General features: G+C 40.5%; 1 protein-coding gene across 1 annotated transcript in view; it reads left to right on the top strand.

Moving 5' to 3' along the window:
- Window positions 1-5,832: 5,832 nt before the first annotated feature.
- LOC128687059 (signal-induced proliferation-associated 1-like protein 1) overlaps window positions 5,833-17,035 on the top strand; it is a 52,128-nt gene continuing 40,925 nt past the window's right edge. Inside the window, exons 1-3 of the mRNA XM_070082115.1 lie at window positions 5,833-5,982; window positions 7,617-9,444; window positions 15,079-15,347. Of these exons, the coding sequence (XP_069938216.1) occupies window positions 8,261-9,444; window positions 15,079-15,347 (1,453 nt within the window). The 5' untranslated portion in view covers window positions 5,833-5,982; window positions 7,617-8,260. The remainder of the gene's footprint in view (window positions 5,983-7,616; window positions 9,445-15,078; window positions 15,348-17,035) is intronic.

Genomic DNA, 17,035 nt, shown 5'->3' with positions numbered 1-17,035 from the left:
AGGGTGGAAAGATTGGGAGTGTTTCCTTACACATGTTGTCCCGCTCACCTATCAAGAAAGTAGGTACCTGGGTGTTAGCCGACCGGTGTGGGTCGCATCCTGGATACAAAATTAACCTTGCCCGAAATGCTCTGCATAGCGAGGGACTTTCTATATAGTATACCATTGATGTCAGCTATGGTCTGTATAAGATGTATCATGTATTTGAAGAAATAAAGATTATTATTATCATCATCATCCCCCTCCTGTTTCACATCTGTTTCTTCAACACAGAATTCAACCGGTTGTAAGACAAGATTTGCCACCTGTGAACCCGTTCTGGGTATTAATTTTGAAACCGCTTCTCTCCATGTGCTCTACCATTCTTTGATAATCTTCCCGGTTACCTTACATGGTACGCATGTCAGAGACACTAGTCAGCAGATCAATGCTTTCTGTCCGTCTCTCTCCTTTCTTAAATATGGGGACTACATTTTTGCTGTCTTCTAGATCTATGGCAACTGTCCCACATTCATTAACTAGTTATAGACCCTAGCTAGTGGTTCAGACAGTGCTTCTGAGCTCGCTCGCTCTCTCTCTCTCTCTCTCTCTCTCTCTCTCTCTCTCTCTCTCTCTCTCTCTCTCTCTCTCTCTCTCTCTCTCTCTCTCTCTCTCTCTCTCTCTCAGAATCCATGGTGACGCCTTGTCAGGTTAGGCTAGGTAAGGTTTGTTAGGTAACAGCAGAAGTGTTTCCTGACGTGGGTTTTAGTCATATGATGACCCACAGTTGAAGCTTATGGTCATCTGACCAAGGCCTTCCGCTGGCTTACCCGTCTACCCCTTTAAAACTTAGTTATAATTATAACCATTAGTATACACTGAGAAAAATACACCTCTCAGGGTTAATAAGACCTTGTCAGATCCCATTGCCTCTGATGCATCCAGGCCTAACAGATGTTACTTTAGCTCTCCCTTTGTTGTGTACATGTCTAGTACTTGTTGGTATACCCTATACCCTAGGTTTTCTGGTATTGTGTTTCAACTGAGAATCCCCTAAAGGGAGGTTCCTTGATGCTGGTGGGGGACTCTTGATCTAGGGAGTTGGATCTGTGCTCCGGTTCCCTGAATTGAGTCTGAATACCTTCCACCCCCCCCCACACGCGCTGTATAATCCTACGGGTTTAGCGCTCCCCATGATTGTAATAATCCACTGAGAAGACCTATTCAGATAATTTGATCAACATTTCACAGACTTCCTTGTGATTTTTCGTCTGCTCTTCTCCTTCCTTCAGTCGAATTACCTAGTCGTTTACTGTCGTTTTCCTGATGTGGTCTGTGAAGCAGTTTGGTTCAGATCTGGCCTTCACTACTATTCCTTCTCAGACTGTAGCTCAGCCCCTCTCTTTACTCTAGCATATTCATTTCTGGCTAATCTGTTCTCATATATCCTTCACTTTCCTAGAGATTTTCCATGCTCTATGCCTTTCTTCCTTTCTGCATCTCTGGTTCAATCAAGGGTTCGATTTATCTCTGCTATTTCCCCTTCTTCTAGGTAAGAAGTTCTCTTCTCTCGGTACTTTCCAACTAGGTATTTTATCATCTCATCCACTGACCTGTTTAGTTTCCTTTCTCACGGCAGTGCGTTCAGGAAATCCTTCATCCCTTTAAAGTTCCCTTTCGTAAAGTCTGGGTTCTCACTGCCTCCACCTTCCAATTATCCCTTGATTTTGAGTTCCACAAAATATTCGAAGATCAATTACTGTTTGGATGCTAGTGCCTAGGGGGACTCATATTCTGTTTCACCTGTCTGTATAAGTTGTATCATGTACTTATAGAAATAATGACTATTATTATTATTTTCACGTATGTCGGACATGGTGTAAATACCTGGAAAGGGGCGGCTGGGGTGCGCCTTGAGGAATTCTTAAGACTGAGTGCCTAAGTGCTCTCTCCTGGTTCCTCATCTGCTACTCTTCTTTGTGCTTGATAGGTTTGCACATATTCCCTCAGTTGTTCCTTCTTTGTTGTTATCCTGTCCCTATCCAGGAATAGACAACTGTGGCTTCGCGTGACTTTCAGGAACATTTCTGTCTTAGGATACTGCTTGTGTTGGTTCATGTGTGTGTGTGTACTACACTAATTGTGGTTGCAGGGGTCGATTCATAGCTCCTGTGTGTGTGTCTACTTGCCAAGTTGCGTTTGTGAGGGGTCGAGTCTCCTGCATCTCTAAAACTAGTCTTGTTGCAAATCTCTAGGTCATCATGAGTATTCATGCATGCTAGACCAGGTATGGACACTATGCTAATACTATATTCATTACGCCCCTCAAAGAAGGTTCCTTGATGTTGGTGAGGGGCTCTTGATTTAGGGAATTGGATCTGTGCTCCAGTTCCCCGAATTAAGCCTGAATGCCTTCCACATCCCCCCCCCCAGGCGCTGTATAATCCTCCGGGTTTAGCGCTTCCCCTTGATTATAATAATATATTCATTACGTCATTGATAAGTCTGACATTCATGGCGTACCGCATCAAAAAAATAATCCCTGTTAAGATTTTTGAAAGCAATTATAAGATTAGATAACCTTGCATGAACAAATGTTGCAGATGTGTGATTGATGTTAACTTCAGCGATATGTTGTGAATGCCTGATGTATATCGTATAAAGGGCCCGGAATAACTCTCTGTTGAGATTCCTGAAGGCTACTCTTAGAGTTGCCAGACAAGCATTGGCTGCAGTGGTTATACGGCTGATGTGAGCCCCCACCGATATAGTTTAACATCTTTATTCTGAACCCCATACCCATCATGTGGGCGGTAGTCAAAGGATTACAGTGGTACACAATGGGTCCAGGGACTGGGCACCAAAGTTTTGTTAACTGAATAAGGTACAAAGGTAATGAACTCCAGGTAGATCTGGTCACAATCATGATCAAGTTACAATATGGCGACAACTTAGTTTAATATCTTTATTATGCACCCCATACCCATCCTGTAGGCGGTAGTCAAAAGATTACAGAGGTACATAATGGGTCCAGGGACTGGACCCCAAAGTTATGATAGCTGAACTAGTTACAAAGGTAATGAACTCCAGGTAGATCTGGTCACAATCATGGCAAGTTACAAAGGTAATGAATCAGCCTCACTCCTATACAACGCAGACGCAGTTCTCACTCCTGGGTCTTTCTCTTTAAGTAAGGTCTGCAGCCTCTGGCCAGTGAGTATACCCTGTTTCCAGTCTTGCTATTCCTTCCCCAGTCTTCATTACTTTGCATTTACTGTGGTTGAATTCAAGCAACCATATATCTCACCAATCCTGCAATTTGCCCAGATTCACTTGGAGCCTTTCCTTGTCCTCATCTATCGTAAATGACTATCGAGTTTCTTGAAAGCTTCTCTTAGGGTTTCCAGTCTTGTGCTTGCTAAATCATGGCCCGTGTCCTGGTAGGCAACGTTCTCATTTCACATGCTGAATTTCCGTGGTTCGATCCCCGGCAAGGGTGGAAACATTGGGTGTGTTTCCTTGCACCTGTTGTCCCGTTCACTTACCCAGCAAGTAGGTACCTAGGTGTGAGTTGACAGGTGTAGGTGACATCCTGGGAGACAAGACTGAGGACCCCCATGGAAATAAGACAGTCCCTCGATGACGCACTGCCTTCTTTGGGTTATCCTGGGTGGCTAACCCTCCGGGGTTAAAAATCAGAACAAAATCTTACAGAATATGCTCGGCATAATGTGCACCCCAAGGCCCTCTTCTTTGAGTGAGTTTTGCAGTCTTCGTCTCCCAAGCCTGTACTCCGTTACCGAACTTTTTTTTTTTTTTTGCTTACCTCAATTTTCATAATCCTGCACTTGATGAGGTTGATCTACAATAGTCATTTGTCAAATTAATCCTGTAGCTTATTCAGGTTAATTGGTAAGCTTAACTCTGATATTAACCCTCCCCTCAAACATCTCCTTGCCAACCTCAACAGAACACATGACCATAACACAAGGCACAGATCACTCTTTGATGTTCCTCGTGTCCATCTCACGCTATGCAAAAACTCAATGCACATAAAAGGCCCTAAAATCTGGAATTCATTACCTGTAAATATAAAAGAAACACTACCTGTTTATAAATTCAAGTCTCTTCTCAAAGATCACTTACTCACTCAAAACCAAATAAATACTGAATAACTGAACCTTATAAATTGTATATCCTAAATGTTACTCACAATTATATCACATAAATGTTAAACCTAGGACCCAATCTAACTTTGTTATTTTTTAAATACACTACCTAACAGAATACTCCATTCTACTGAATGAACATTATTATTATTATTATTATAATCAAGGGGGAAGCGCTAAACCCGTAGGATTATACAGCGCCCAGGGGAGGGGGGGATGTGGAAGGCATTCAGGCTTAATTCGGGGAACTGGAGCACAGATCCAATTCCCTAAATCAAGAGCCCCTCACCAACATCAAGGAACCTTCCTTGAGGGGTGTTACTGAATGAACAGCAATGCATGCAACCATATGACCTGTCTTTGTAATACTCATTTGTATTTTATAGTTATCTGTTTACAATAATGTCTTATCACTGATTTCATCATTGCTTAGTTAATCTTAAGTTAATTTAAGCCAGCCCGTAATGCTATGCATATAAGTGGCTTTGGCATGCTGCTCTTACCTGTATTTTTTGTACCTCTGTATGTATGCTAAAATTACTAAATAAATAAATAAATAAATTGTCCTCTCCTGATCATATTTTCATTAGTTTCACACTTGTGCTCACCTATATGTGGTTGCAGGGGTCGATTCATAGCTCATCTGTGTACTCACCTATTTATGGTTGCAGGAGTCGATTCACAGCTCCTGGCTCCGCCTCTTCGCTAGTCTTTATTAGGTCCACTGTCCCTGCTCCATGAGCTTTATCGTACCTTTGTATGTGTGTATTTATACTCGCCTAATTGTGATTGCAGGGGTCGAGTCACAGCTTCTGGCCCCGCGGTAGTGAGTGTGTGTGTGTGTGTGTGTGTTTGACAGCGTGGGTATAGGTTCATAGGAGGACCTCTGTAGCATGGTGTCCCGCCCACCAACCTACAACAACCCGTCATTTCTCCATAACTTGGCCGTGAAGTGCAACATTAAGCCCTGAGTGGTGGCTTCATGTAGTGGCACGTGTGTAAGTGTCAGTGAGTGAGTGAGAAATGGAAAGTTTATAGGCAAGTGTTGAGAAATTGGTAGTGTTGTTCCCCCTTCCTGCCTGCCCCTCTTGCTATGGGGGGTTGGAGGGAGAACTTAGGTAGTTTACAACTACCTTATTGTTCCTCTTAATTATTCACCTCCACAACAGTTACCTCACAGTGGTACAACTATTTTCTTGTACTTGACGGTTTAGTAATCGCCGGCACTGCCACGATAATAGCCTTAAAGAGATATTTTAATTATTAAAAAGTCATATATTTTCATTGTAAACCGAGGCTCTCCCATTCTCTCCCCCACCACTTACCTCTTCCTGTTGGGATAAATTCCTTATTTTCACTAAAAAATTCCCTTACTCTCACTTAGAAGTTGAGCAGAAAATATCCCCACATCGATGTGAAGCCTCTCCAGTAGCGAGAAGGAAGCCTGAAGCCTTAATTAACGTAATATAAAGCCTGAGATCTTTCATACTTTCCCCTCCCCCTCAGTGGGGTACCAACCACACAATAATAATAATATAACTATTTTCTAACTCTCATTATGCACTCTAGGACTCGGGAACTCATTTGTCATTTACCTACGACTTAAGTTAATAAGAAGATATCGATTTATTCTATATTTGGACACTTAAATAAGGGTAAATAGTGGGATTTAAAGGACAATGGGCAACAGTATCTCAGCAGTACACAACTTCGCACCCATTCATTGTGTTGCTCGGGGGAGGATGTCCCTACTATTTTGTCAATTTGAAGCCCTGTTGGACGTCCCAGGGAATGCCACCACTCCCCACACTCACTAGTAGAGTCCCAGCTTAAGGTGAGGGTGTCAAAGTGGCCAGAAATGAGCTCCAAGGCGAGGAAATGAGTCAGTTATGAGGGTGTTGGAAGTGTTTAGGTCCGCGTGGCTGTGGCTGAGTCAGTGTTGTTAGTCTTCTCTCAGTCTTTGTGAGTGACCTGGTGCTCCATCCCACAGGATGTTACTCTCAGGCCTCTCTGTCAGCCTGTGAACACGGCTGTGAGCCTGGGAGTAGTCTGTGGAGGTGCTGTGTAAACAGCTTTGTTGAAGGTTCCCTAAGTAGCAAGTTTAGTGTATCCTCGTAAGTCCATTAAGTCACCTTGAGTGTGTTCTTGCAAGTTTCTTAAGTGTGTCCATATATGTGTCTCAAGTGGTGTATAGAGTATGTGTCTTATTGAGTGTGTTCTCGCAAGTGCCTTAAGGCTTATTATTTCTCTCTAAGCATGTCTTTGCGAGTCCCTTAAATTTGTCCTTGTAAGTGTCTTCAGTTTCTTGGTGACCTTGACTGTGACCTCATAGCTAACATGCTTAAGTGTGACCCCCCTCCCCAAAGTACCTCTAGTGACATTGTCTCCCTGAGTGTGTCTTTACAAATCCCTTGACTCCTCAAAGAAGGTTCCGTGATGCTGGTTAGGGGCTCTTGATCTAAGGAATTTGACCAATGCTCCAGTTCCTTGAATCAAGCCAGAATGCCTTCCATTCCCCGAGGCACTGTATGACTCGTATAGGTTTAGTGCTCCCCCATGATTGTAATAATAATGTAAGTCCCTTGAGTGTCTTTGCAAGTTCATTCACTGTCCTTGGCTTATCTCTGTGTCTTTGTCAGCCATTATGTCTTTCTTGCAATCTTACTAATGTGTATTTGTTATAGTGTCTTCAGGATCTGTATTTGAGGGTATTTTTGAAGATAACAAAAGTAGGTTATTTATTTTGGTTGCACAGAAGGTCTGAGCCAGTCATTGCTTAGTATTTAGTCACTCTGTGCTCCAGGCCGGGTGTAAATAAAGGCATGCTAATACCAATGGAGGAGTAAGGTTAAGTTACGATAGGCTAATTGACGTTAGGTGGGTTATGTTAGAATACGTTACTTTTTTTTTTTTTACCATGTGCACTACAGAATTGTCTCCACTGTAGAACCATATGAGGTGAACTTGCCAAATGTAACTTTTGTGAGAATCACAAATAAGCTTTTGCAATATGAAGGAAGCTGATGACCTCATTAAATGTCACTTTTGAGGAGACTGCCAACAAATGTTTGGAATAAGTTTGTGTCAGTATCTCGGTAATTAACCTTACAGTTTTGGTGTCCTCTGCAAAATAAGCAAAAGACACCAAAATTACATGGGTTGTGTTATATGTATTGTGTGTATGAGTTGTGTTGTACAGGTTGTCCCATGCTAGTAGGCCTGCTGCAGTACTCCTTTCTTATGTTCTTATGTATTGTGTATGGGTTGTGTTGTGTGTATGGGTTGTCTTGTATGTATTATGATGATGTGTCAGCACTGTATACCTTTCAGAGCAGTCACCAGCAGCTTGGCTGGTTCTGGGCCTGGCAATGATTGGCAGATGGAAGATTGAGCCTCTACCACTCCTAGCACTGAATGATCTCCTACAGGTTTAGCACTTCATGAATTACAATACTAATCTTTCTTCAGGTGATGGAGATGTTCGTGGGCAGCAGTAACATAAACTTCAGGCAACTCCAAGAGTTACTGGTCATCAGACGAGTCGGCTGCTTCTCCCCGGCAACTAGTATTGTTCCTCCCCAGCAACTCCTAAAGTTCGTTTGCAGCAGTTTGGCTCGCATCTTGGCAGCTTGGAGTGTCATTCTTCCTACAGCAAGTGGCATCCAGCCCTTGGCATTGAGGAATTTTGTGTACACCAGTCGTTTGTTCAGAATTAATTTTGGACATTTTCGTTCAGGAATTGCAAGAAGATGAGGGGAATTCTGGATAATGTTAGATGTTAAGTATAATTTAATGTGATGATGTGATGCATTGTGCTTTGAGGCACAATGGGACTTAAATCTGACACTGGTGATGCCGTGCTTGTGGTGACACAATGTAGATCCATGGATTTTTTTGCTTCCATGAAAGTGGGGGACAATTGTTTATAGAAATCAAGTAGTCAATCCAAGTGAAACTGTCAATCATATGATTCCTATTGTAAATGAAGTATTGAAAAATGAAGCTTTAAGTTGTCAAATTGGTGACTGAAATTAAAGAAATTTTATTTTCTGTATAGTAGTGTAATGTAATAATGTGAGGCAAAAATTAGTCAAAACATTTAAAGTGTGGTAATGAAGAAGGCGGAGGTGATGAGTGTGAGCCCTGCTGCCTGCATTGGTCGGGGCTCTGTTGGTAGGTCCCAGACTGGAAGTGGTGGGCATGTGGCATCACAAGACCACAATCCTGAATTTTTAACTTCTCCATTAACTAGTGTTTCCCACAATGTGAATGTATTGAACAATAATGTTGAAGTCAATGGTCTTGCTAATGGGGCAGTTATTAGCAATAATAATATTACTAACAATGACAGAAATAACATTAGAAAGAAGAGCACTGATATAAAAAACAGAGAACAAGGCTCGGTGGGTTATGTCAGTGAGAGAGTTCGTGCACTAAGTGTCAGTAATCGGCCCAAGACACACAGTACACACAGATTTGGTCCAGCAGACCTGCGGGCATCCTACAATGAGAGGCAGAGATCTGGGCCAGCCAGTCTACAGCCTCTTAGAGCTACTGGAATACGGGCAGGGCAAGATGTGGGGGGAGGATTTGTGTTTATAAGGGGGAGTGGAGGACTGTACAGAAGTAATTCTTCTTTAGATTTAGATCATGATACTGAGGAACAGCCACCAGCATCCCCTCTTAGGAGGGAGTATGGCTCTCACGGCTCCATCAATGTTGCCTCTGCCCCACCTGAGACACTTTATTCTATATTGCGTGAACTCAAGCCAAATGAACCTATTAAATGTGCCTCCACTTCGACAGATAATGTGGCAGGATCCCTGGTCAGTGAGGCAGAAGCCACCTCTCCTAAAGTTCGATCAAAATTTCAAAAATTGTGGGATAAGGATAAACCTTCCATATTTAAAAAGTTACGATCAAGCAAAAGCACTGAAAGTAAAGCTGATAGCAAGTCAGATATTAATTCTGAATCGAGTGTTTCAAGTAATGTGACCAAATCGTGTAAATCAGGTGAAACAAATGGAGACTCTGATAGTCGGAGTGAGGAATTGCCAGTTTCTGTGCCCACTAGAAGATCTGCTTTTGCTCACTATGACTGTCGATCTTTGGCCACTCAGTTCAATATTGGACATATGCGATCATTGCTGACCGAAAGAGCAAATACCACCACAGGAGCCTCGGCAGCAGCTATGGCGGGATCTGTACCCAGTGGACTTCATCATGATAGCACAGAAGACCTGCAGCATGATGAACATGACCCAGGAGATGGACGAAGTAATCAACTTATTAATAGGTAAGATCTTTTCTAGTTTATGCTGCAATTAGACTGGATAAAAAATTATATTGTGCAGTCATTTGAAAGAATAATGATGTATTCATTATATGTATTGTATTGACCACAGCAATATACAAATTCTGCATTATAATACACAAACCATAGTAAAGTACATACTGTCATACGTAAATATTTATTTACATAAGGTTAATTATAGGGTAGTTTTGGATGGTACAGTATATTTATAATTTCAGTGCAGTTGTTCTACTCAACTGGAAGATTGTAAAATGTCTACAGTGATTAAATACCTTTTAAAAGTCAAAAGAATCTCCAGATAAGAATATTTGTAACTATTTAAAAAGAGAGATTTATTGTTTCCATTTTTTGAGGAACAATTTTCAGAATTTGGAATTCTTCGAAGCATTTTGTGTTAACATGTTGGAACACAGGCAGCGATGCACTTTGGTACATATCAGAATTTGTCTACAAGAGGTACTTAAACATCTTGTCTTTAATTTTCATATCGAGGAAAGAATTGTAGAGCGTTCTTGCTAGAGGAGTTGGCAGTTTACACCCCATAGGATTCCTCCCTTATTCAGAATTGATAAATTAGACACATTTACAACACTTGGGTATCTTTATTGTGAAAATGTTTTGTATATACTGTGTATTCTTGTCAAGATTGATGGCCTGATTACATTAACCCCAGGCTGAGGGACTGATTACCTCAATCTCCTGATCTTCACCATTCTTCTTTGTATTGGACTGATGAAGCTGCTGTGTGGCAAAACGTTTCCATAGTAAAGATACCCAAGTGTTGCACACGTGTTTAATTTATCAACTTGTTGGCTATTTGAACCATTTATCTGCCTTAGCATCCACAATAATGTGAGTTTATTTTTCTATGTATTGATGCAAATGTAGAATTAGGGTAATAAATGTTAGCTACTGGTGATTTCATAATCATATTGGGCAACAGTGGAACCTATCACAACCTTAGATGCAGCAAAAGTTCAGGTTAGAATTATTTTAATGCTGGTGGTGCAGTGATAATATGCTCACTTTGCACCAGTGAGGTCTGCAGCTTGTAACCTGTACAGTTACTTCTTCTTGTATTATTTACTCTCCCAGTTATGTTTGTGAATGGATGAGTTGTAACTCTTGGGTCTCACTTTCACACTTTGATTAATGGGTGTGGCTTATTCTCTGTTCTTTGTGCTATGTATTGAGTGTGCTTCCTCTAAATGTATTTTATTTGTTAACTGTCATTGCAGTGAATGAATTCTTATGATCCTTTGGCTTATTTAAACTTGTTAGCAATTATTGCTTGTTGTTTAGTGTCACTTGTATGTTTCCTCTTTTTGAAGCTCAGAGCAGTGCAGTATATACAGAGTTATATTAGCAGTTTTTCAGTGTTTGACAGCTCTCCTTTTCAGTGATTTGTTGTAGATTCTTGTTAGTGGCATTTTTTTTTTTTTTTCAACAAGTCAGCCGTCTCCCACCGAGGCAGGGTGACCCAAAAAAGAAAGAAAATACTTTCATCATCATTCAACACTTTCACCACACTCGCACATTATCACTGTTTTTGCAGAGGTGCTCAGAATACAACAGTTTAGAAGCATACACATATAAAGATACACAACATATCCCTCCAAACTGCCAATATCCTAAACCCCTCCTTTAAAGTGCAGGCATTGTACTTCCCATTTCCAGGACTCAAGTCCGACTATATGAAAATAACCTGTTTCCCTGAATCCCTTCACTAAATATTACCCTGCTCACACTCCAACAGATCGTCAGGTCCCAGGTATCATTCGTCTCCATTCACTCCTATCTAACACGCTCATGCACGCTTGCTGGAAGTCCAAGCCCCTTGCCCACAAAACCTCCTTTACCCCCTCTCTCCAACTCTTTCGAGGACGACCCCTACCCCGCCTTCCTTCCCCTATAGATTTATATGCTTTCCATGTCATTCTACTTTGATCCATTCTCTCTAAATGACCAAACCACCTCAAATGCCCCTCTTCTGCCCTCTGACTAATACTTTTATTAACTCCACACCTTTTCCTAATTTCCACACTCCGAATTTTCTGCATAATATTTACACCACACATTGCCCTTAAACAGGACATCTCTACTGCTTCCAACCGTCTCCTCGCTGCTGCATTTACCACCCAAGCTTCACACCCATATAAGAGTGTTGGTACTACTATACTTTCATACATTCCCTTCTTTGCCTCCATAGATAACGTTTTTTGACTCCACATATACCTCAATGCACCACTCACCTTTTTTCCCTCATCAATTCTATGATTAACCTCATCCTTCATAAATCCATTCACCGACGCGTCAACTCCCAAGTATCTGAAAATATTTACTTCTTCCATACTCCCCCTCCCCAGTTTGATATCCAATTTTTCTTTATCTAAATCATTTGACACCCTCATCACCTTACTCTTTTCTATGTTCACTTTCAACTTTCTACCTTTACACACATTCCCAAACTCATCCACTAACCTTTGCAATTTTTCTTTAGAATCTCCCATAAGCACAGTATCATCAGCAAAAAGTAACTGTGTCAATTCCCATTTTGAATTTGATTCCCCAAAATTTAATCCCACCCCTCTCCCGAACACCCTAGCATTTACTTCCTTTACAACCCCATCTATAAATATATTAAACAACCATGGTGACATTACACATCCCTAAGACCTACTTTTACCGGGAAGTAGTCTCCCTCTCTTCTACACACCCTAACCTGAGCCTCACTATCCTCATAAAAACTCTTTATAGCATTTAATAACTTACCACCTATTCCATATACTTGCAACATCTGCCACATTGCTCCTCTATCCACTCTATCATATGCCTTTTCTAAATCCATAAATGCAATAAAAACTTCCCTACCTTTATCTAAATACTGTTCACATATATGCTTCAATGTAAACACTTGATCTACACATCCCCTACCCACTCTGAAACCTCCTTGCTCATCCGCAATCCTACATTCTGTCTTACCTCTAATTCTTTCAATTATAACCCTACCGTACACTTTTCCTGGTATACTCAGTAAACTTATTCCTCTATAATTTTTACAGTCTCTTTTGTCCCCTTTCCCTTTATATAAAGGGACTATACATGCTCTCCGCCAATCCCTAGATACCTTCCCCTCTTTCATACATTTATTAAACAAAAGTACCAACCACTCCAACACTATATCCCCCCCTGCTTTTAACATTTCTGTCATGATCCCATCAGTTCCAGCTGCTTTACCCCCTTTCATTTTACGTAATGCCTCACGTACCTCCCCCACACTTACATTCTGCTCTTCTTCATTCCTAAAAGATGGTATACCTCCCTGACCAGTGCATGAAATTACTGCCTCTGTTTCTTCCTTAACATTTAAAAGTTCCTCAAAATATTCTCGCCATCTACCTAATACCTCCATCTCCCCATCTACTAACTCCCCTACTCTGTTTTTAACTGACAAATCCATACTTTCCCTAGGCTTTCTTAACTTGTTTAACTCACTCCAACATTTTTTCTTATTTTCATTAAAATTTCTTAACAGTGCCTCTCCCACTCTATCATCTGCTCTCCTTTTGCACTCTCTCACCACTCTCTTTACCTTTCTTTTACTCTCCATATACTCTGCTCTTCTTATAACACTTCTGCTTTGTAAAAACCTCTCATAAGCTACCTTTTTCTCTTTTATCACGCCCTTTACTTCATCATTCCACCAATCACTCCTCTTTCCTCCTGCCCCCACCCTCCTATAACCACAAACTTCTGCCCCACATTCTAATACTGTATTTTTAAAACTATTCCAACCCTCTTCAACCCCCCCACTACTCATCTTTGCACTAGCCCACCTTTCTGCCAATAGTCGCTTATATCTCACCCGAACTTCCTCCTCCCTTAGTTTATTCACTTTCACCTCCCTCTTACTTGTTGTTGCCACCTTCCTCTTTTCCCATCTACCTCTTACTCTAACTGTAGCTACAACTAAATAATGATCCGATATATCAGTTGCCCCTCTATAAACATGTACATCCTGGAGCCTACCCATCAACCTTTTATCCACCAATACATAATCTGATAAACTACTTTCATTACGTGCTACATCATACCTTGTATATTTATTTATCCTCTTTTTCATAAAATATGTATTACTCATTACCAAATCTCTTTCTACACATAGTTCAATTAAAGGCTCCCCATTTACATTTACCCCTGGCACCCCAAATTTACCTACTACTCCCTCCATAACATTTTTACCCACTTTAGCATTGAAATCCCCAATCACCATTACTCTCACACTTGATTCAAAACTCCCCATGCATTCACTCAACATTTCCCAAAATCTCTCTCTCTCCTCTACACTTCTCTCTTCTCCAGGTGCATACACGCTTATTATAACCCACTTTTCACATCCAGTCTTTATTTTACTCCACATAATCCTTGAATTAATACATTAATAGTCCCTCTTTTCCTGCCATAGCTTATCCTTCAACATTATTGCTACTCCTTCTTTAGCTCTAACTCTGTTTGAAACCCCTGACCTAATCCCATTTATTCCTCTCCACTTAAACTCTCCCACCCCCTTCAGCTTTGTTTCACTTAAAGCCAGGACATCCAGCTTCTTCTCATTCATAACATCCACAATCATCTCTTTCTTATCATCTGCACAACATCCACGCACATTCAGACTTCCCACTTTGACAATTTTCTTCTTCTTATTCTTTTTAGTAATCTACAGGAAAAGGGGTTACTAGCCCATTGTTCCCGGCATTTTAGTTGACTTTTATAACACACATGGCTTACGGAGGAAAGATTCTTATTCCACTTCCCCATGGATATAAAAGGAAAAGTAATAAGACCAAGAACTATTAAGATAAAATCAAAGAAAACTCAGATGAGTGTGTATAAATAAATGTGTACATGTATGTGTAGTGTGACCTAAGTGTAAGTAGAAGTAGCAAGACATACCTGTAATCTTGCATATTTATGAGACAGACAAAAGACATCAGCAATCCTACCGTCATGTAAAACAATCACAGGCTTTCGTTTTACATTCACTTGGCAGGACGGTAGTACCTCCCTGGGTGGTTGCTGTCTACCAACCTACTATCTGTACTATCAGTACTATCTGTTTTTTCCTTCAGTATCCATGGTGGGATTTAATCTGGAGTTAAAGAGATGTATGCTTTGCAGATGTGTTAAATTTCTTACTCCATCATGCTGACATCTTGTCCTCAAATTTAATTATTTTATCAGGCCTTGTTGCCTTGGTATTGTTCAGATACTTCAGATGTTTTATTTATATCTTGTCACAAATATGTGGTTTAGGATTGTAAGGCAAGGCTTCTTTTTTATTTCTGGTATTTATCCTGTTTCACTCACATTCTTACAATGTTTTATTGATTTTCTCTTGTGTTTCCATATCCTTTGTGATTTCTGGCCCATTTTCTTCAGTCTAATTATTTAAATTATTTACCATTAGTTTTTGCCTGATGTGATTAAGATTCATTAGATGCCCTTTGGCATCCAGTGAATCTTAAATGATGATATATGGTAAATACTGTACAAGAAAAAATTATAAACATTCAACAATATTATGTTAGTAACCAAGGTCTTAATGTTGTGTTCCAGTTGCCCATTCTTTCGTAATGAGCTTGGTGGTGAAGGGGAACGCGTCGTCAGCCTCAGCAGAGACTGGGGATGTGGGGCAAAATCCAATTCTCCCTCCCTTGCCACCGGTCTTCACCGACCAGTAGCAGCAACTACAATCGGCCTTTTGGAACCTCCCGTGGGGCAGTCGCACTGGAGGTTGACACTGTGTCCTTATGTTAGAAGTCCCTTTACTGTTGAAGCTGTTGACCAGGGGGCAGCTTATTATCAAGGCTATTTCTGTGGGCAAGGTTTGTCAAAAGTTGATCATTGTATGAATAAGTCATAGCACCACGGCTGGAACAAATCATACCTAATTCGTAAATTAGAAATGAAAACTACAGTATAAATTTTAGTCAGGATAATTGTTTGGGACAGACTGAAATGTTGTTTAGTTCCATTTTAGATTTATGGGTTAGTTGTGTTTTACATACAGGTGGGCCCTACTTACACAGCAGGTTCTGGGCTACTGCTGTAAAATGAAACATAGCCTTTTTTCATTTCAAATGCATGTGAAAGCATAATAACATGTTTACACTATCATATATTAAATGAACAGTAGAGCTAGGCCTAACAAATGTATCAACAGTACACACATTATGTGCCTTAAAATATTTTTGTCCTTAGTTTATAGTGAGTGGTGAATATATTTATTGTAGGAAGTCTGAATAAATTAAGAATGGATATAATTGAAAACTGCTGCATTAGCAAAATGCTGTAATGCAAAGTGCTGTAAAGTGGGGCCCAACTGTAATGTCATTGACATTTTCAGTTCTTTTCATGATTAATTATTCACTTTACCTGAACAAGTGCTGTAACTCCACAACTTTTACATACAATACTTTATATGTAGGATGGCTGGTGGTGACTTGTCTGTACAGGATGCCTGTCCTATAATAGTTATTAATGAGAGCCACTGAAATTTCCATTGGTTACCCAAAATTGCTACCAGTGATTGCTGCTGTAGGAAAGACAATAATGTTACCCCTGATATGTTCATGTGCTTTAAAATATATCTGAGGCACACATTATTTTGGAATATATCTTGAGAATCTTTTAAATTTGGCCTTCCTGAGAATCTATATACATGTATAGGACTACCAGAACAACAGCATGTTGGCCCACACCTAATAGAGAGAGAGAGAGAAAGGGAAATGGGTAGTGGGGGAAATGAGGGAAATCATGTGTGAAGTAAGGCAAAGCAGCTAGCCACAGTTATTTCAAAGTATGGGGGGAAATTAAAAATTAAATGCACAACCATGACCACTTTACAGCCATATTAGGAGGAAAACTACAGTCAATACTGAGAAAAGCCTGGGGATTATTCATAGCCAGGGATAGTGGTAGATGCACTAGCTCAGCATAAGAACTGACAGAATCTTTATGAAATAACTGGCTAGGTTTATTTTTATAAGTCATAGAATGGTTAGTATGGGCCTCACTTGTGACCACAATTCAGGTTTTTACAGATGAATCTCACACCATCATGACTGTGGTGTGCTCTGGCTCCAGTCCCATTAGAGCCTTTATAACTGGCTATAAATTGTAATAACACCATTGTGAACAGCTCAGTGTATTGAAGGCTTGAACCCATAGCAAACCAGTCTTGAAACTAGCAGGCTTGTGCATTATCTACTGGGCCCTGTTAGCCTATTAAGATTCATCCAACTAGGTATACAGTATTTCTATACAACATAAGATGATTAGAATGGGTTTCACTAGGTATAGAAACATTCCTAGTTTGATGAATCTTATTAGGCCTGCATAGTCCTGTGGATAGTGCATTGTACTGCTACTTTCAGGACTGGCTTGCCGTGGGTTTGAGTCCTCTGTGTGGTGACATGTTTACAGTGTCATTACAATTTATAAAGTCATTTATAACAGCTTTGTCGGAACTTGAACTAGAGCATGCCACACCCATGTTGGTATGAGATTAGTT

The sequence above is a fragment of the Cherax quadricarinatus genome, chromosome 7 (assembly GCF_038502225.1).
Source record: "Cherax quadricarinatus isolate ZL_2023a chromosome 7, ASM3850222v1, whole genome shotgun sequence".
Taxonomy (NCBI): domain Eukaryota; kingdom Metazoa; phylum Arthropoda; class Malacostraca; order Decapoda; family Parastacidae; genus Cherax; species Cherax quadricarinatus.
This window is presented reverse-complemented; position numbering and strand designations above follow the sequence as displayed.